Source organism: Mauremys mutica, chromosome 3 (assembly GCF_020497125.1).
Source record: "Mauremys mutica isolate MM-2020 ecotype Southern chromosome 3, ASM2049712v1, whole genome shotgun sequence".
Taxonomy (NCBI): domain Eukaryota; kingdom Metazoa; phylum Chordata; order Testudines; family Geoemydidae; genus Mauremys; species Mauremys mutica.
Genome location: NC_059074.1, coordinates 103780862 through 103802650, shown reverse-complemented (window position 1 = coordinate 103802650; position 21789 = coordinate 103780862). Strand labels below are relative to the sequence as shown.

Genomic DNA, 21789 nt, shown 5'->3' with positions numbered 1-21789 from the left:
TAATAAACTTTAATTTTTCTCTCTCTTCTTTTCTGAGATGGGGTGTGTGTGTTATATTATTTGGAGTTGCTAGATGGAGCTGTGTAGCTTGAGTTTAAGTTCTGTTTATCTGAATTTGTAGCAGTTAGATCATGGAGAAATGATTGTGATAATGTGTCTTTATGGATATTGAATATATTTCTAGTAAAGTCTGTTCTGCCTTAATCTAGGTATCACTTATGTAGGTATCACTTAGTTATACCTACATAAGCAAACATTTCATGGTGCCAAGTAATTTTAGTAGTATTAGTCCTGCCACTTTATATAGTTGTATCATAAGATTATTCTGTTTACGCTGCTTGTTCCCTTCTAAGAGGAAGTTCTTTTAACCAATGTTCCCACTGTACTTACAGTATATGTTAAATAGACAGGCCCCATTTAGTGAGCATGGATGAGGCCAAAATAAAAGCTTGTGTACATCCCAGGAACAGACATGTGCACAGTGAATGAGACAGGCCCAGTGCACTCTTCATTTGCAAACTTAGTGGTCTAGTGTTGAGATTTTACCTTATTTTGGATTTAAACATTAACAAATTCTCATCAGTCCCTTAGAATATAACAATGAAAACACAAAAATCCAATTTTGGTTCCCTCCATATTTTCAAGACTGCTACCTTTCCCCATTCACAGAGGTCAAACAGATTTTTTTTCAGTCTAAAATATCTCTACACTCAGGGCCGGTGCAAGGAAGTTTTGCGCCCTAGGCGAAACTTTCACCTTGCGCGCCCCCCCCGCCCTGCGGCAGCTCTCCGCCCCTCCCTGCCCTTAGGTGCCCCCCCGCGGCAGCTCCCCCCCCCTGCCCTGAGGTGCCCCCCCGGGGAGCCGTGCGGCACCTCCCCACCCCAGATCACCTCTGCTCTGCCTCCTCCCCAAGCACACCGCCCCCGCTCTAATTCTTCTCCCCTCCCAGGCTTGTGGCACCAAACAGCCTGGGAGGCGGGAGAAGTGGAGCAGCGACCGAGCGCTCGGGGAGGAATGCTGTAAAAAAAAATTGAGGGCACCACTTTTTGGCACCCCCAAATCTTGGCGCCCTAGGCAACCGCCTAGTTCACCTTAATGCTAGCACCAGTCCTGTCTATACTACCAAAAAAAAAAAAAAAGGTGTGTGCTTAACTCAGGTTAACTAGCCTGCATTAGCTAACTCAGGTTAAAATAGCAGTGAAGACATGGCAATTCAGGCCCATAGCAGCTCAAGTTAGGGTCCATAGGGGAGCATGGCGATGAACTTAAGCTGCAAACCTGAGTTAAAAACCGAGTTGCCATGTCTTCACTGCTATTTTAACCCACGCCAGCTAATGCGATTAGCTAATCTGAGTTAAGACCACACCTTTGTAGTGTAGACATACCCTAAATAACTAATTTCAGATGAAAGAGAAACAACACAGAAAGAACAAGTCTAAAGTCCCCCTGAAAGAGGACACAGTGATTTACTCTGTAACATTCAGCATCTGAAATGAAACACAAATGACGGCGGCTGTATAAACTAGCAGCGCAGCTCCTTTGAATGGGAAGATGCAGCATACAGAAAGACACCTCTTTTAAATTACAGGGTAGCCACACGTGCTAGAAAGGTCAAGCTGAGTTCCTTACTCCTTGAGCCATCACAACAGTACTGCTGTCTGTGATGACCCCCTCCATTTGTGCATGCCGACCTTCCTGAATTGGAAGAATGAATCAGCAGGATTCAGTGGAAGGAAACCTCCCACTTCCCCCCAGAAAACCTACCTTCAACAGAAAAGTTCAAAAATACAATTTGAAAAGGTTTATTTTGGGGGGGGGGAGGGGGACAGGAGAGTTTCATGGGACTACTAAATAAATAAAATGGAAATAAAAAATGAAATACTTCCGGTAGAGCCAAATGTGAACATTTATTCACTTCTGCCACTGCATGAATGAAAGCTGGTGTTCTTGTAAATCGATTTATAACCAAGGAGAGGTGAACTGTTTCAGATTAAACAAGTTTCAGCTTGGAATTTTGAGAAGTAAGTTTTGGGCCCTTGAACATACTTTTCAAAAAAATGTAAGTACCTCTCCCTCCCTCGTGCCCTTTTCTACCCCTATTCTTTGCTCTTCCTCACCTTGTGAGTACAGCTAAGTTTCTAACTCATTCCTACAGCTGGATTTCTAACTCTGTCTGTTATTTCCCAATACTTTGCAACTCCCCAGACCTGATTCAAGTTCTCTTCCGCTACAGAGCCCATATCTTTAATGATATTGCAAGGGTCTCAGCAGGTCTGATATCCTCTGGTTGGCCTGGGCAACTTTCTGGATTTGTCTCATCACCTATGTCCCCCTACCTCAGCATCATACCCAACATTCTGATGGACTTCTGACTTCAGCACTACCTCTAGTGTACAAGACTTGGCAGCAGTTGGTCTGGGCCAACAGTGGAGGAAGCAGAAAACAGAGAATGATGATTCCAAAACTAAAATCTTTACCAGACTGTAGCAGCATTGCCAGCTTCCATAAGTGTCAGCACATCAGAGCTCTGAGTTTTCCCCTCTTTCTAGTTCCCTTCTTCTCTTCCTGCACTTGCTCCAGGCCCACCTATTTTCAGCCCTCCCATTCCCTGGATCCTTGGAGTTCTGGAAAGCAGTTAAGCAAACAAGGTTTAAAGTTTAGTTTTGATAAGTGCTTTTTAATGAAAAATTTAATCACCAGAGGATTAAAACTTTAATCACTAAGCAACTGTTGGAGATCCAATCTATTCTGATGAAGGCTGTTAGTAAGTGGTGTTTCAAAGGTAAAATTCAAATGACCTGTGCTATACATGAGATTTATGCCAAGCCCTACTTGTGTCTGAATGTCAGAGTTGTGTTGTATTCTGTTTGAATACAAAGACCAAAGAATTGTGAGTGAAATTTTTATTTTTAATCGTCTTTGCACACTGGGTAACAGGAGTGCAATAACTGGGCATTTCCCAGAAATCTCTCTAAAGGAGAGAAGACAGAAAAAGCCCTCTCATAGTTTGGATAAATGGAGAGAGGTCAGGTGAAAAAGAACTGGGACTTTTTTTTAGCTGTGTCCTTCATTATTCACAACAATGCTAGATTAATAACTTTAATAAAAATGAGGTTATAGCTGTTTTTTGACAGATGCTCACTATAGGCCTGATGCAAAATCCAAGTCAAGGGGAAGGCTCCATTGGGTTTTGCATTGGGCTCTGACAGTTGGCAAAATTAATGTCACTGTAATCCACTGCTCAGTGTATGTTATGTTTCCCCCTCTGTGCCCAAACCACAGAGGATGAGAGGCGGTTAAAGCTTTCAGATGATGAGTCTGGATCTTTAGGTGCTTTTAACTGTGGAAGTCCCCAGTTCAATCCCTGGGGTTGGCCATGATGGCAGCTATCACACCACTACTGAAGTACGTATTTATCTGACCAACTGTAAGCAGTATGGACAGTGGTCATTTAGTCAAAACATTTCATGCTCAAACACTGGGTGGGAACAACAGCATTATGGCACATTCCCCATTGAGTGAAAGAGGAAAGCAGATCATTGAATGTGGCACAATGATCCTTGGGTCATAGACTTTTAATAACCATTCTGGTTTTTAAATTTCCTTTACAAATCCATTCCCTGTGGGAATTTAGTTGGGGGAAGGGTTGCACTTACTGTTGAGAAGACGGAAGTCTATGAACGGGTAGGAACCACGGCGCTCAGAGAGAACCCCTGTCTGACCTCTCACTCGTGCATCTCCTGTAAAACACAACCCCCACAGATGTTAGAAGGGGTATCCACCCTTTCTTCTTGTGTAATATTTAACCAAATTGATAGCATCACAATCCTCTTCCCGGAAAGCCACACTTCAAATACCATTTCACATGGCTTCCCTGTAGAACTAGGTACTGCAGTACAGCTCAATCCTCTGATATGATCGGAATATAGGAGAAAAGATGTAGCCATCCTATTAAACAGCGGCTCATCCAGTGAATAGACTCACATCACTTCAGGAGCATTGCAGAAATCTAGTTTCTTATCCGAGCTATACCAATAGGCTTAAAATTGTTATTTCACTGCTGACAGGGTGCTCAGTGTTGTACATGACGCACAGCAGAGTGTGTCCTGCCTTAAAGACGTTACAATCTAAACCACACAGACACAGGGAGACAGATGCTGCCACCTTTACCAGTATTACCAACCCCTTATGTTCAAAAATAATTAATCAGCCCCCAAATATAATGAAACTGGCTTAAAAATCATGATATTAAAAAAAATGATTCTTTTCCTTTCCCTTTGTGTTTTTGAGCCTTTAGGGGGCACTCAGGTGATGTTTTCAAGCTTTTCTCTGCAACAATGAAAGTTAGAAATGTTCACTAAAAAAAGTAAGCTGTGATTCTCAAAAAAATAGCATGACACCAGGAGCTGAGGCTTTAAGAAGAAAACTAAATACCACCAGGTTTGGAATAAGATAGTGAGACTAGGCAAGATTGCTTTACTCACATTGACAAGTACCTTATTATTTCCTCAAGATGCACCACTGAAATTAATTAGACTACTTGAAAAGTAAAGTACCGTTAAGGTTGGGTAGGAGTGGCCACATCTGTCCCAGAATAGGCAGTTGAGGACATAGCTAAATTCAGAGCAGTCTCTCTCTGAGTTTTTATTTTTCTGCGAAAACTACTAAGGGCTGTCAGGTAACTCTAAAAGAAGTGGTCTACCTGGTCCTAATGTAACTGTCCCAACACATAACATTTAAAAAAATCTCTGATTGTGAAAACACTTATGGTCCTTTCAATACCTGTTAATTAAGTATAAGTGCATTCAGTGGAAGTGCTGAGGAATGGTAAGAAGTCTATCAATAAGCCAGGTGTAGGCACAGACATACAGCCCAGCCAAAATGTTTAATTCCCTGGGGGTAAACATTGTTTATTGCAAACTGCCAGGTTGTGGTGTTGGTGGGTTGTTTTTAAATCTTTGTCAGGCCTATCACCAATTCACTGCACCTGTTCATCTAACAGCACCTGCTGAGTTAGTGATCAAAGTGTGTGTACTGATGTGCCTACCGGCTGGAGATTTTGAGCATACAGCAGTTGGAGGGGAATGGCTTGGTCTGTGTGTACAAATTTCATATTGCTGCCTATGCCCCTACTGTTCTCTAAGCAGGAGTGCTAGCAGACTTGATTTCCACAGTAGTGCTGCAAAATGCATTTGCTAGCTCTCTTGTGTAAGCTTCCAGCTATTTGTCTTCAGGCTTAAAATAAAGCTAAGCAGTTGTTCTTCAATTAATACAATTAGTTGTGTTTCATTTCAGATCACCTTTTGGTAGCAAAAGGAAGGGAGTTTGGTGAAACCAGGACAGGAAATTTTGACAGCTGAGAGTCAGATCACTGTTCCATCTTCATTGTGTTTCAAAGTGAAACAAACAAGATGAGGGGAAATAAAAAGGGTTGTTTCTCTTTTATTTTTTCAGGCTGAAGACATAAGATAGCATACTGGAATGTTCAATGTTGCAAACACATATAAAGCTGCATCTTTGTCAGACCCAAGTCTGGAGGCAGCACTGGGCTCTCCGGAGAGACATTTCCTGAATGAATCTTCTGCCCGCTTGGCATCCGACGTTGTCTCTTTTTAATAATAATAATTAATAATAAAAACCCAGCCTGTGCTAGGTAACAGGAGTGTGTAGCTTATTACAATATTGCCAGTAAGGGTGGAGATGCTGGCAGTGCTGACAACTTACAGCTGCTGCTGAAACATCAGCTGCATGACAAGAACCAGAATCTGGCTGCAATCATGGTGTCAAGGTCCTTTCAAAGTGGGGAGAAGGGACAAGAGAAGAATTAAGCAGCCGTTACTGAGCTGCTGCTGCTGCGAATGCAGTAAATAAGCAGGAGAAACATTCCTTTTCCAAAAGCCGCTGTTTGAAATGCCACGGGACTGAATTTCCCCACATAGGCAACTCATGTTAGCAAGGCCGGAGAACAGACTGTAGCTATCACAGAATGAGAAGGCTGCTCCGTGCAACAGCAGCTGGGATGTGCCACTGCATTATTTAGTCTATTTAATACACTGCTCCATGCGCTACTTCACGGACGACAACAATTCACAGAATGCTAAAAGTGTGCAACCGATGCAGCATTTCTACAATGGTCATCTGAGGACCTCCACTCTTTAAAATACTATTTTACTAAAACTTCAGGTGTTGTACTGCAGCCCATTACTGTAGCATCTTGGCAGCTTCCATGAAAAACAGATTGACAATAATGAAGTCCCTAGTGGACTCTGAGGAAGCTCTGGCTCGTCTACCTTTTGACTTATACAAAGGTTTTTGGTTCTTGGGGTAGGGAAAGAAGGTTTGTTGATGTTGTGAGTGTTATCGTAATGTAATGATGTTTTTTGCACTGTACAGTGTGCGCCACTACTGCTACTTAGCTGTCAAGTAGCACTTTTCATCCACGGATCTCAAAGTGCTGTACAAAGGAAGGTAATTATCGTGTAACCCTACACAGAGTTTGCCAACTCCTGGAACTCTGGACTAGAACCCTGCAAGAGGACCCAACTACAAGTGTCAGGTTTGGGTCGGGACAGAAAACAACTGGACCATTTCAGGTGTGGGTGGGGTGGGCTCTCATGACCTCTTGCCCAGGAGATTGGCCCAGTGGCATCTGCATGCTCCTCTTCTGCCAGACACTGCATTGAGTGAGTGCGTCAAGGAGTCACAGTGCCACTCTCTCGGCAGCACACGCACAGTGGCAGAGGCACTGACTCAAGTTCTGCAGGAAGGACTGGAAGAGGTCAGGTTGGAAAATGACTTGACCCTCTGGGGTTCAGGTCTGGGGCAGGCTACTTAAAACTTAGGGCTGAGTAGACCTCTACGCAGGACAGCCTCTATGGGGTCCTACTGCAATGTACTGAAACATGTATGTGCATAAAGAGTTCAGTGCATAAAAATGGGTCAAGCTGGATGGCTGCCTTGGTCTCACCTACACATCTCTGCCACCTCTCCCACAGGCAGACTGTACCCTTGTTTTGGTTCTGAACAGCTGTTCTTATTCACTGATGTCCTTATGCACAGGAGGACTTCCACACGTCAGACAACAATAATGGCTACGTGAGCCCTCTGATACCATTTCCCAGCATGATTGGAATCAGGGCTGTGGACAAAAGGGATAAAACTCCTGGTGAGCCCAACAGGCTTCTGGATGGGGTGATCCAGACAAGCAGCTTGCTTGGCCAAGAACAAGTCAGGTTGCTCAGTCTCTCAGTGAAAGGGGACAGCCTGACTCAGAGCCAGAGACTCGTTTCAGTGTCAGATCGGAGTTGTGACTTTGGGGAGCAGAGAAGAGAAAAGCCGAACAGCTCAATCAGGGAATCTGTGCATAACAAACCACCCCACAAAGGGAGTCTTTGAACTGCTGTGGGATGTCGTGCCTGGGTCAGGCAGTTCCAGCCCTGCAGAGACCAGCGTGCAGAGTGGCAGAGATCTGACCTGGCGCTGGCTACCAGGAGCCAGCCAAGGCCTCCGCAGAACGCCAGACCAAGAAGCCAGAGAGGACCCTGCCCCACCCAGGAGCAAAGACACTGCAAAGGGACCCTTTTTGTTCAAGGCAGCCAATGGTCACAGCACTACAACATTTGTCTCCAGGTTCATCTCTAGTGGATCAGCTGCCTGGGAGGGAGCTGGAGATTGGGCAGAGTTGTGAGTGGTGACAAATTGGTTGAATTATTATTGAGTACATATTAGTTAACACTAATCTTTCCTTCCCCAGATCCTATTTTACTGCTGCCCACAAAGTTCACCTTTGTTATACTGTTATTTTTGGGTGCGTTACTTCTTTGCTGGGGTTTGTATCACAGGCGCTGACTTTTATTTTTCCCCGTGGGTGCTCCACCCCCACTCCAATCCTTCCTCCAAGGCCCCACCCTCGCTCTGCCTCTTCCTGCCCCTAATCTGCCCACTCTCCCAAGGCCTCGCCTCCTGCTGTACGCTGTTCTCCACCCTCCCTTGAGTGCTTCCTGCCAGCTGCCAAACAGCTGTGGCTGGTGGGTGCTGAGCACTCCCTATTTTTTTCTGTGGGTGCTTGAGCCCCGGAGCACCCACAGAGTTGGCACCTATGGTTTATATTGATGTATTTATTGTTTCTTGCATACTGGGTTTTATACTCCTTCCTTGCAGTGGTAGCATTATTCATTTCCCCAAAGGACAGCATCCCTTGTATCTCACCCCAGGGAGGCATCACCTTGGCACCACAAGAAGGAACCCAGGATCCAACCCCTGCGAGAAGAGGAGAGAAGCCACTCCAAGTACCAGAGAGGATGCTTGAACCACACCTCAGGGGAAGGGCTACAATTGCTACCCCCACTTTGTAGCAGGGGAGTGGAGGCAACAGAAATAGTCACTTGCAGAATACTGCACAGCAAATCAGTGTCAGAGCTAGGAAACCAGATCTCATTTCAGTCGGCCACCCACTGGACCATGCTGTCTCTAAGAGGTAGTTAAAAACAAAAAAGAATGTTTCCAGGGACATTAGCAGTAACAATAATCAATTTTCAGTCTTTGTCTTTTTAACAAAAAATATTCAGCTTTTGGCTGTTTGGACTTCCAAAGAAAAAACCTGAACCTTCATGGGGAAAATTCAGTGTTAAGAAAAAGCCCCTTTTCATAAAAAAACAAAGTTTGAAGAAAAATGTTCAACTAGCTCCACTTCTCAACACAAACTCAGTTATCTGAACCCCAGTTACCCAAACCTAATCACATCTCCATATACCGATGCTTTACCCGGAAAATTCCCACAGCTGTCCCAAACTGTAATAATGGGCTAGAAATTGTTCACCAGCTTATTCAGCTACTTGAGGCTGGAGTGTATCACAGTACTGGCAACTATTTTCTTTTGTAAGAAACATTTTACTGCTGCTGTCCCTGAGCATGGTCACTATTCGCACACACAGAGCATGTACATGACGTATGTTTCTATTATTCTCACACAACATAGTTAAAAAGTCAACATTTACCACACCATGCTGTTTAAGCACCAGTTTTGCTCTATACTTTAAGCTGGAAATCTAAGGTAGCCTAGATACTGTTGTATGGTAAATGGTGAGCACTTTCTCTGAGAGAATATAAATTCATGTATGCATGGCTATAAAATACAAAAGCATGGAGAGAGGAAAGGAGTGAATGACAACAGGGGTAACTGAGCTGGAAGGCTTGTCCAAGCCCGCTTTTCATATGGAGACATGGAGGGTTCTGACTTAGGTGACTGTCGGGAAGAGCCATCAACACGTTTCAATCAATAGTTTGTGGGTACAATGAAAGAGCTGGAAACCTCAATCATTGGCATCACAGGAGTCTAACAGAAAAATATTGAACAAAAGCAGCAGAAGAGCCTTGGGAAAATAGGTCCAAGGACAACACGGGCTTGTATAAAAATATTATTACCAACGTTAGCAAACAGCAGACAAGAAATCATCCTTGAGACTCTTTTGTCTCTAAAGGAAGTAGCAGATGTGACTCCACCAAATAACCTGCTTCAGTTATGGCACAACCAGGGCTTGAAAAATTTACCAGGGACTTGCTAGCCGGAGAGCTAAGTAGGCCCACTAGCTAGAGATGAATATGAACAATTGGGAGCAAGAGGAGTGACAATGAGGTCCAGAGGCAACGCTCTGGTGAGAACTTCAGTGCTCTCAGCTTTCTTAGCCGCTAAGAAGAGGGATAGTGTTGGGAGCTGTAGTAGGTTACTTCCCCTACACCCGGCTTAGAATCTCCATCTTTGATATCATTCTCTGGCTGGGAAATATGAAACTTCACCTTTCTCCAGCTGCTGCAAGGAGCTTGTCTGTCTCTTCCCCGCCCTGCAGACGATCATACGAGTGGAAAGGGTGTGTGCCTCTGCGTGTGTGTGTGCGCCTTTACATCTGCCTCTCTTCTGGGTGGTCCTTGGTATTTTATAATTCCAGTTTTAGCGCCTCTGCTGTGGCTCAGAGTCTGCCCAAGTAGCAGCATTGTGAAAATTGACACGATCTTTCATGTGTCACTGCTGCTTACAGAGTTCTGAACAGCAACAGTGTGACTGGCCTGAGCCTTATCATTCTGCTGCCATGCAGCAAAGTTATGAACAGTAAAAGGGGCTCTAGAACTCTGCAGACTTCACACACCTTTGCAGTAGTTTACATTCTGTTCACGTTCTGAAGGTTTTCATTGCAATAACAAGAGCTAGGAACTTCCTACTGGGGGGAGTACTATGCAATCACATGCATTCTGTGGATTTTATGCCTGCCTCAAAATGCCAACCCTGACCACTGTTGGAGGCAGGATGCTAAACTAGGTAACCTGGCTCAGTATGGTAATTCTTGTGTTCCTAAAAATGTGGAAGTTATTTAGCCTTAGAAGATAGGCATTCTGCCACCAGAGTAATGTGGTATCACTAGCGTCACTGCTGTTGTAATCCAGTGGAGCCTGATGGGAGGATGCAAAACTTAGAAACTTTCTCACACATGAATTTAAATCTAGCAAAAATGTTCAGGCCTAGAAAAAGTCTAAATGTCAAAAGCTGTAATAATAATCAGAATAGCTACACTGTGCTCTTAGCAACCTGTAGTGGGTTGTGTTACCATGGTTACTTTGCAGATAATGTCTTCCTGCCATAGCAAAAAAATTCTAAATTGCACCATTAAGAGAAGCCCATTATTAATTAGTTAAATGCTGCTTCTTGACATCTACTCACTTACCTTTATAAAGCCCACTGATGAAACAAATAATGTGCATAGTTAATAAAAATGCATAGCACTTACATAACACTGTACATTTTTCAAAGTGACGCACAAACAGTTCCCAAGCCATTCAGTTTAGGTGGTTAAATATAATTGTCTTTGTGATGATTTGGCAGACCTGTCTATGTACAATTTTTGAATTCTGTTTGATATTATGAACTCTCTATATGTTTATATCCTTATCGTGGGCTTTCCTGTATTATTGCATCATACTTGTGTTAAGGAGTGGGTGACTGGTGCCTAAGTGTCTGCTTCTGAATGGGGTCATCATTAAGGATCATCAGCAACTGAATAAGCCTTACCCCACAGTGGTTCTCAAACTGTGGGTTGTGATCCCAAAGTGGCTCACGACCCCATTTTAATTAGGTCGCCAGGACAAATGTTACACTCTCTGGGGCCCGGGTCTGAAGCCAAAGGTTGAGCCTCACTACCTGGGGCTGAAGCTGAAGTCCAAAGGCTTGAGCCTGGGGCAGCAGGCCTTTGTTTCCCCTCCCCTCGATCTGCGCTGTGAGGCTCGGGCTCCTGCCCAGGACATGCAGTAATTTTTGTTGTCAGAAGGGGATCCTGGTGCAAAGACGTTTGAGAACCACAGAACAATGGAGTGGCTGCAACCAGGGGTGAAGGTAAGCCGGGACGGTATGGTACGGCGTACTGGCAGGAGCCGGTATGCCATGTCAGACTGGACCGGCTTCCCCAGGCCTGCGATTTAAAGGGCCCGGGCTCCGGCTGCTGCAGGGAGCATCGGGCCCTTTAAATCACCACCCGAGTCCCGCTGCCGGAGACATGGGGTAGCGGAGGCAGCCGGGAGCCTCCGGGGCTCTGTCGGCAATTTAAATGGTCCGGGGCTCCTCTGCGGTAGCGGCAGCTGGAGCCCCAGGTCCTTTAAATCGCCCCTGAGCCCTGGGGGTCCCAGTCGCCTCTGCAGCTAGTAGCTCCGGGAGTGATTTAAAGGGCCCAGGGTTCCCAGCTGCCGCTACTGCAGCCAGAGCTCCACCTCTTCTGGTTGAGGCCACACCTCTTCCAGCGTACTGGTGAGTCTTTTAAGTTACTTTCACCCTGGCTGCACCGTAGGTAAACTCAGTTCTCTGCAGAGGTGTAGACAATGGCACAAAAAAAACAGGTCGTTTGTGGTGGCTTTTAAAAAAACACAGAGATAAGGAAGGTTTAAAAAAAAAAAAAAAGGAAGTTTGGGGCAGGAGTGAGGAGACTCCATGAGCTGGAAGAGACACATGAGCTGGAGGAGTGAGGTCCTGGAGAGGGGATCTGGAATCCTGACAGGACCCTGACCAAATCCCAAAAGAATACTCAAGAGTGGTGGTGAAACTGAGAGAGGGAATTACATACAGACATTACATATTTTGCATGGAGCTGTATATCTCTTGTGCTGTCTAAAGAGTGATGGGTTTAGCAATCCTTCTGCAAGGTCTGCGACTTACTTGTTTCAGCTATCATGCATCTCTGAAAGGTTAAACTATAAACCAGAGTACCCATAATCTTGGAGCTCTAGGGAGGATGTGCTTAACCTACTTAGGAGCTTTGTGGGGTTTAGGGCAGCTGAGCTGCAGGGTCCCATTCCCTAGGAGTTGCACCAGATGACAGTCTATGCTCAGGAAGTATGCTTGAATCCAAAGAAAGAGACAGTGTCTGGAACCCACTCAGACCCAGAGGAGCTTAGAAGCACATTGATCGAGCATGTGGGTCCAAATACAGCAGCCTGATGAATATCTAACAAGGGAGAGCTATACCAGGCCTGTGGAACCCCCATTTTGCATATGGGGAAGTATGTGGTTTGTCCAAGACCACATGGTGTATCAGTGGCAGGACCAGGGAGTAGAATCTAGGAGTTCTGGATTCTGACCTTATTCTCAGTGCATTTGGTTTCACTGTTTCTCTTACAAGCGCCTAAAAGATTCATAGAGTCCAAGGTCATATGGGACCACTGTGATAATCTAGTCCAGGGGTTCTCATACTTTTTTTTGCTGGGACCGCCTTTGAAAATATTTCAGGCTGTGACGACCCCCCTCAAAAAGTGATGACCCCCCCATACTATGCCACCTTTACTTCTGTGCTGCTGCTGGTGTCGGTGCTGTCTTCAGAGCTGGGCACCAGCAAGCAGCTGCCACTCTCATGATGCCCCTTTTACAATAGTTTTGTTACCCCCTTTTGGGATGGGCCCCCCAGTTTGAGAAATGCTGAATTCTAGTCTGACCTCTTGTATAACACAGAGAATGGAACTTCCCCAAAATGATTCCTAGAGCATTTCTTTTAGAGAAACATCCAATCTTGATTTAAAAATAGTCAGTGATGGAGAATCTACCATGACCATTGGTAAATTGTTCTAGTGGTTAAAACCATCACCCCTATTTATATTAGGACTCAAAATGATCAGAACTATAACGTCTTAACTGGCAATTGTCACTCATTCTACTAATGGGCCAACCTGTAGAGCTTCAGTTCTATTTAGAATCTGAGCATCTGAACCTTTATGTAAACCACGCAAAACTCTCGGGCCTGATTCTACTCTCACATCGGGATTTACCCTGGTGTAACAACATTGAATTCCACAGAGTTACTACTGTAATTGAGAAAAGAACTGGGACCCTGGAATCTGCCAATCAGGGTTGGAAAGTCTCAGCATATAGACTTCCTTTAGAGACGAGGTCAGAGAATAATTCCTAAGATCATTTTTCAACCAAATTTGCGCTTCCCAACTTACCACCTGTTTGCAATATTCAGTTATCTGAAATTATTAACAGATTTCTTCAATGAATAATTCTTGGCCTGCAGATCCTTCTTGAACAGTTTGCTTTAAGTATATGTGATTTGTTCTGTGGATAATATAAGTGTGGGCACTAGTTCTGTTTTCTGATTAGACAGTTCATTTCAACCAGCTACTACAACACTGAGCTGAGAATTTTACAACTGAATATACACATTGAAATATGCTTTTGAGAACTGTTTGATCATTCAGGATTTTTTTCATTTTTAACAGGAAGGATGGTCTTGGAGTGAAGGCACTGGACGGTACTCAAGAAATCTGAGTTCAATTCCTGGCTACCTGTGGCAGGTAACAATCTCAGTAACTCAGTTCTCCAGCTGTAAAAAATGGTAACCACACTTCCATTCTTTATCTGTCTTGTCTATTGAGACTGTAAACTCCTTGGTACAGGGACTATGTGTTTGTACAGCACCTAGCACTATAGGGCCATAATCTTGGTTGGCTCTTCTATCACTAACCTAATACAAATACTAATAATATTTGCTTTTCATGCCAGTAAAGCTCAAGTGTTCTGATATTTGCAGAATTTGAACACAGCACCAAACCAAAATTTGCTTTTGGAGATGTAGGAGCATTCATGGAGATAATTTCCCACTTTTCCCTGAGCTCTCTGTGTGGGATTTCCAGTTCTTCCCCCTCCAGGGAATTACAAGGTACAGAGGTGCACAAAATTACAAGTAATAAACATAGCAGTCAATAATTTGTGAACACTCCTCCCTGCATCAATAATGTTTAGTTTGTGCCAGATCCTCAGGTCTTTTTAACATCTTTTACACAATGGGAGTTTTGTCTGAGGAAGGACTGAGTAAAAGATGAGAAAAGACCTTCTTGGTTTGGGTGCTTGAGTTTTGTACCAAGGTTGCAGAGTTGCCAAATTCTAAATAGCTCCTTGAGTGACATTTCTGTGGCTGTGAATGTGTGAAGCTTTTTCTGGCTCAGCTTTTCTCCTCCTTATCTAATAATGCTAAGGCTTCTAGCCAAAGCTTTCCAAGTGCTTTCACATGCCCACAAGGTGGGTCAGTATTCACCTCAATTTATGGATAGGGAACAGAAGCACAGGTGAGTGATGGGACTTTCCCAAGGTTGCACGGTGTGTCAGGAACAGAGATGGGACTGGAACTCAGGAGACCCGACTCCCAGTCTTGTACATTAGCCACAAGAGCATCCTTTCCCTCTTTGTCTCAACGGTGTTTCCTTTTCTCCCTTGCCCTTTCTTTTCCCCCATCTTCCCTATTGTCTCACTCTTTGCTTTTCCTCTCCTCAATTCCACTGGCTCTTGGCTCAATCTCAGTCTCTCCCTCCCCACTTCTATTCCTTCAGTCCTTTCCCTGAATTTCTTTGTAACACGTGTGGTCATCTCTCACACATACCATGGCTGCCTCCTGGGGATGACATTTCCTGGGAGTGGAATACAGTGTTGTTCAGGACCGGGAAGAAGTAGTGCTGGCCACAGATTCCGCCTCACTGCGCTGTGCTAGGAGTCACAGTGTGTGAAAGGAACCAGCACTGGGAACACAGGACTGGAAAGAACCTTTTGGGTCAACAAGTCCAGTCCCCTGCTGTCACAGGCAACCCTCTCATATAATCCTGTTCACAAACTTAGCAAGCGCCATCTTAAAACTAGTTACGTTGTTTGCTCCACTACACCTGTTGGAAGGCACCTGTTGGAGCCTCACTCCTCTGATGGGGAAAGTGAAGGGGAGGAGGAGGAAATATTGGCTGCTTGCTCAGAAGCCCCTATGAGTTGTTTCTAATAGCTTGGAGGACTTGAACTGGAAAGCTTATTGCCTGCAGCTCTGCTTATGAGTGCCACTTCAGCTAATATAAATGAGAACCGAGACAAATGTGTGACTCATTCCAGATGAGTGACACTTGACAGGTTCGAGATTGAGAGGTTTCTTATTTTACCCAGACCTTGTTTGCTCATCATTTGCTGTAATAAATTCTCTTTTCTATTTGGAAGTTGTCTCTTAGGGACATGGTTTGGGAACTTTCCCCTTTCTTGACTGAATCTGTTTCAATTTCTTTATGGAATATACAAAAAAACTGTCACAACTCAGTAATTACCGAACAATGAACCCAGAGAATATTTTCCAAAATCATCTGTTATTAAGTGGGTAACCTTAACCTTAAATGTTTTTAAGGCTGCATCATTCTAGAGCTGGTTGAAAATTTTCAGAGAGACTAGTTTTCCATTGGAAAATGCCATTTTGTCAAAATTGAAACTTTCTGTTGGAATATGTCAATTTTGATGACATTTTATTTTGGAAAAAAAAAATCAAAAAGAAGCATTTTGATGATGTCAAAGCATTCTGGTTTTGCCATTATTGGATTGGAACATTTCCATTTTTTATTTTAAAATGACTTTTTGTTTTGATATTTGTGGATATTCAGTTATAAATTATAATAGATATGAAATAAAATAAGTCAAAATTAAAAAAAAATTAGTTGATGCAAAAGAATTTTTTCCCAAAAAAACTTTTTTTTCCCACAAGAAATGACAAAATTCTTTATTTTTGTTCAGATTTGGAAAGAAAACAAATGTTTCCATCACAAATGTCTTGCAAAACAGAAATTCCAGTTCTTGCACAGCTCTAATTATTTCCTACTTACTGCTAGGATTTAGCAGGATTGGGCCTTTTAAGCTTAAAGCTTCATCATTTACAGCATCATAGTTACAGCAAAATTTTAAAAAAAAAGACTGTAAAAGAAGAATAAGAGCAAAAAACCCTACACACCACAAACACACACACACACACACACACAAAACCCCGCCACAAAATTGATCACTAAAGAAGAACAAGGACCAATTTTTCAAAGGACCTTTTTTACTAATACTCTGTAATATTTTCGAGAACATCTGTTTACATATGCAAAAATCCATTGCAGCATAGGGAACTGTAGGCAACATTAATTAATTTAAAAGTAGAAGTGGGAAGTTAAAAGCAAAACTATTTGATTTGTGCCTAGGTATGTTGGTACTTGCACGATCAAATTTGGCCTTAAATATAGATTCCTTCCCCTCTCCCCCCCACCAAATTACCATCTACTGTATGTGGTGTTATATTTAGCAATATGAATTTAGCTATCTCTATGTCCACTTAAAAGAAAACTTGGTTGTTCATTATGGACATATAAATGTCCGTTGTCTATGGTACTGGGGATTTTGTTTTAATTAAAAATGATAAAATCTCCATAAAAATATAATCATGTTTCTTCAACTCCCACTGCTCTTTTTCTTGGCACTGTATAGGACACACACGCAAAAGATTGGCCTCCAGAGCAGAGATTCCTGGCACTAGGGACCTGAAGCACATTCTTTTATGGTGTTTCATGAATGAAAAAAAGCAGGAGGTGGAAGCAGTGTTTGAATGCTCAACAGCTTGAAAAGTGCTTTTCTTCTTTACCACTTTTCTCAAGTAACATGTAGAATCCATAGGCAAGGGATTCAAAAGGAGGAGAGCTAACTGGGTAGAACCTGGCAAATGCTCCACCTCTTGTTGTAACAATCTCAGTCCCTAATGCTGATATTCTTGCGAAGGAAGTGCAAATTTGGATAGGCTTCCCACAGTTATTTGTAGCTCTACTTGACGATGAAATGATGTTCTTTTGTGACACTTCCATATTTCCTGGTTTTGGCTAAGCCATTGCTACCTCTTTCACATAGTTTTGGTCCTTCTGCTTCTCACAGACAAAATCAATGCATGTCAACTTACCTCCTTTATATATAAGGTAAATCTACACACTTTGATAGATATCTATAGTAGCTAGAGCTGGTCAAAAATATTAAAAATACATTGAAAGTTACTGAATTTTATTTGTTTACTGAAAACTGGATTTTTGGTAAATGAAAAATCTCTATAACCATTTCAGTGACATTTTCAATAAACATTTTGATGAGAAATGTCTCAAATTTTAGTGAATAATATTTAGAACAAGTCAGCCGTTTTTCATATTATTTTAACAAGACCTTTTTTTGACCCCCCCAAAAATGTTAAGTTCCAAATATTCTGACCAGCTCTAACATTAACCACGCTTTCACTAATGAAAATAAGGAAGAAACGTTCTTTGTGGCCAGGCTATTCCGTAAAGGCTTTGTGTAGAGTTCAGAAGCAGCTGGTACTGGCCACTGTTGCACAGAGGACACTAGACTAGATCGATGGCTTGTCTTGACCCAGGCCGGGCAATTCCTATATCCAAACGTGTTTAGAGTATCAGAAAAAGGTTCTTTTGGCGGCATGAGTGAAAGTTCTTCTTGTGTCTAGTTTTATCCAAAGAGTTAGTCCAGCCCGACTGCCTGTGCCACAATAGCCATTGCTAGAAATGTTAATAGATACACTCATGACTGATACTCTGGAAATATTTGCTGTCTCAAAGTGCAGCGAAATTATAGCTTAGCTTCTCTTTTTATTATTTGCTCATACTTGAGAGATGAACATGAGCTGACTCAAAGGGAAATAATTAGTTACACATTTCACTAATTAGAATAATGTTGATAAACAAATATAATGAGGTACTTGCAGTTGGCAAAGAGTCCCAGTTCCCTAGAACTTTGTCCTGCGTTTCCTTTCGGCTCAGATGGCATTCAGAAGACTCATATGCCAAGAAGCAGCAGGAACAGCTGCCTTCTGGACAGACTTCCCAAGCAGATGTGTTGGCAACAGTGAGCCCATCAAGTGCTTAAGCACCTACCAGGTGGTCTCTAATTGGCTTGTTCTCCTGAATATCAATTTCTTTCTCAGCCTCATATTCCAGAAACTGCTCAAAATTGATATTTAAAAGCAAAGGAATGAACAAGATGCGCATGAAGTGTTAAGCATAGGTCATGATCTCTCCCAGTTGTAATCCATGTCCTTCTCGCCACACTTTCTTTACTATCATCCCTTATCGTGGTATGTCTAATTTAGATCTTGTTTGCCCCATCTCAACACAGTTATGAATAGGCAGAAAGTGTGGGGCCATAGCATCCCAAGGGAAGTGAGCAAGCTGCTCTTCTGTTCCCTCCTCTGTGGGTTAATATTCAGCCCCTAGTGTACATGAAGGGAATAACCTCTGTGATCCCCTGAGAACAGGGACTGTGATTGTCCTTAGCCCTGGCATGAGGTACACAAAGGGATGAGCTGGAGGAGGGCAAAGGCTCCTTCTCCCGCTTCATCAACCCCATGACCTTGCACGAGAACCAGGGGCAGCCTGGCCTTCAGATTGCAAACTCCTCTGGGCAGGACATGCTCATATTTACATGTCTGTTAAGTGCCATGCATGCCTAGGGAACGACATAAATAATAGCCAAAAATTCAAACTGGGGGCCTAAAGTTAGGTCTCATAATCCTTAGGCACCTAAACAAAAGTAGCCTTATTTTTTCCCCAGTGTGCTCAACACCCACAACGCTCATCGATTTTATATGCTCAGCTGCTCTACTGTAAATCACTGTGGTATCACAATTAGCGCTAGGCAAAATTTTTCAGCTGAAACGTTTTTCCAGAGAAAAATGCAAATTTGATGACATTTTTGTGAATTTTTCTTTGTTTTGCAGAATTCTTTTGGCTGAAAGGGTAGGGGAAGAACCATAAAGAAAAAATACAAAGTGTTTTGTTCTGATATTTTCGAAATGTAACGTTTTAATTTTTTGGTTCAAAGTGACTTTTTGTTTTGGAACTTCCTTCAAATATATTTTTAAACAATGAAAAAACACTAAAAAACTACTCAAAATGTTTCATTTTGAGTTGAATGAAAGGGAAATTTTGTTTGACACAAAATGAAATGTTTTTCAACCTTACAATTTGCTGAAAATTTTGAAAAAATTCATTTTCTGTTCAACCAAAAAATATTTTTTTACCCTGATATGGCCAAGAAACCAAAAAATCCATCATTCACACAGCTGTAATCACAATGAACTTGCTAGAAAATGTCTTTCCCCCAGGCACCATACAGACACTGAGTGCTGCCAATGGAGAATGTAACGTGGGCATCAGTATCAGAAAGCGCCCTGAGCACTATCACGAACAAAAGAAGGTTGACACTGACAGAAGCAGGGGGAAGTGCTAAAAGGAGAGAAAGGTAGGAGTAGGATGAGAGAAGCTGGAGAAGGACAGAGTCAAATATTCCTTGGACTAGAGGAAGGTGCCTTTGGAGCAATGAGACATATGAGAGAGAGAAAGAGTGCAGAAATAATGGGTGTCCGCTTGCTACAGAACTGTAAATGGACAGTAGTATGAAACAAACACATTGCTGCTGTGATACTTGACCTAACAACTGCAAATAGATGTGAACTAGGTCTCTAGCACCAAACCCCACTGACTGGGAGTTCAAACCCAGATCAGAATTCTGCAATTTAGGCCCATTTCTGGTATTAACTTTGCCAATACTCATATGCTGTGTCAGTGTCAAGAATGGCATTGAAAAGAGAGAGAGAGAGACAAACACCCCCAATGTCGAGGAGCAGAGCAAGAAAGCTTTAGAGGGAAAGCACAGTTATCATTGGCAGTTGAAGCCTGAACTTCACCTCCCTCTGCAACTGGGGGCTGATGTTCCCAGACCTCCAGCAATTGCTAAAGTCTTCTAGGAAAAAGAGGCAAGTTAGCATCTGATATTTCTAATATAACAAACAAGCAGAAAAAATGGTGGTGGGGGGGGGGGAGAGGGCGGAGCAGGGAGAAAACAAACAAAAAACCCCACCCTGAAACTTGCATTTTTAGACATCCTAGAGGAACAATAAAGGACATAAACAATTTTTTAATTTTGTTTTGCCTCTACAATTTACCTTTATTATAGCTCCCTACAGCAGCCAAAGAGCTCTGATTTAGATATTCATTAAATAGACCCCTATCTGTGTGATCCAACTCCCCAGCTTCCTCTTCAAATAATATTTTGAAGCAGAAAGAGCAAGACTGGATTTCAGTCTTTGTTTTTCACAAACCTCTGTAAATTCCAAAAGAGAATAGCTCCAGGACAGGCCTTTTTTCATGTATGTGTGAAGACGGCACATAAAAAAAGCATTTCCTGACTCATCGTACCCTTGTGCAATCCATACCAAGCAAAGAACTTTTTTTTGAAAACTGTTTTTTCTTTGAGAATTGCAAGGTATAATAAGGAAAAGCTGTGGGGTTATTGTTTTGAAGAAAAAAGACAAGTTAGCTAGAATAAATCCTCAGTAAATCTTAAAGTAATAATCAACAACAGCAGTTGCTGTTTTTTCTAGACTTCCTTAACCCTCCTCTAATATATCTATTTCTATGAGCATGCTAAAAATGAGCTGTAATGGTGGAACTCCAAATACTTACATATGGTAGTCTGGGATGAACTTCAGTTAGGTCAACCTGCTTGCATTTATAATTCTTAAGTAGAGATATGTGAAACTCAAGAGGGTCTGAATAGAGTTGGGTGGGGAATGGTTTTCCTGGTCTGTGAAAATTTGCAAGATTTAGAAAAGTTTTCCCAGCCTGAATCAGGACAAAAGGTTAAAAATCTCAAAAATGTTCATGAACTGAAAATCCAAAAGAGTTTTCCATTCGGGTCAATAGAATATTTAATTTCCATTTTGATCATTTAAAAAAAATGAAATCTATTATTAACTTAACTTGTGAAATGAAAAGTGACTTTGCACTAGAAAACTAGAAATTTGACAAATTTTGAAACTTTTTTTCAAAAACGTTTCAAGAAATTTGTCAAAAAGAGAAGTTTCTTTTCTGATGAGAAAATATTTAATCAAAAAAATTCCTGACTAGCTGTAGTTTTGAGTTTAGAGTCCTCAGCTTAAAGAAGGTTTAGACAGCTATAAGTTAGGATGCTTTTATAAAACCTATCCAAAACTTCCTGATTCTGAAAAACTAGCCTGAAAATCTTGTGTGATCAGCCTCGCTTTCATGCTATTTGGCCAGTTCTAACTGAGACTGGGAATAACTTATCCAAACACTTCAGAATCTCAAAAAAGTTTAATTTGAATTTGGTTCTAAAACTGGGTGGAAATCCCGGAGATTTCTGAGAACCAAGTCATCCTTTCTTTTACTCAATCAGTATTTTAACTTTCTCATACCACTGTGGAACTCCAGGGAAAATCATCTTCAGTTTTGAAAGAGACTGACATTTTGGACCCAGATTCTAATCAAAGATGCACATTACCTCATAACTGAGACAATCTCTATTGTGCATAGTCATGATCCTGCTCACTTTGAAATCTTTACGGACAAGTGTAGCAAAATACCAGAACATAGCACACCATGTAATTGAAATTCACATGTTGATGTTATCTCAAG

General features: G+C 42.3%; 1 protein-coding gene across 2 annotated transcripts in view; it reads right to left on the bottom strand.

Moving 5' to 3' along the window:
* The window catches only part of PDE7B (phosphodiesterase 7B), a 266850-nt gene that overhangs the window by 56073 nt on the left and 188988 nt on the right, over positions 1-21789 (bottom strand). For both annotated transcript variants that reach the window (XM_045009804.1, XM_045009803.1), the window contains one exon: positions 3657-3740. In XM_045009804.1, coding sequence (XP_044865739.1) covers positions 3657-3740 — 84 coding nt within the window. The remainder of the gene's footprint in view (positions 1-3656; positions 3741-21789) is intronic.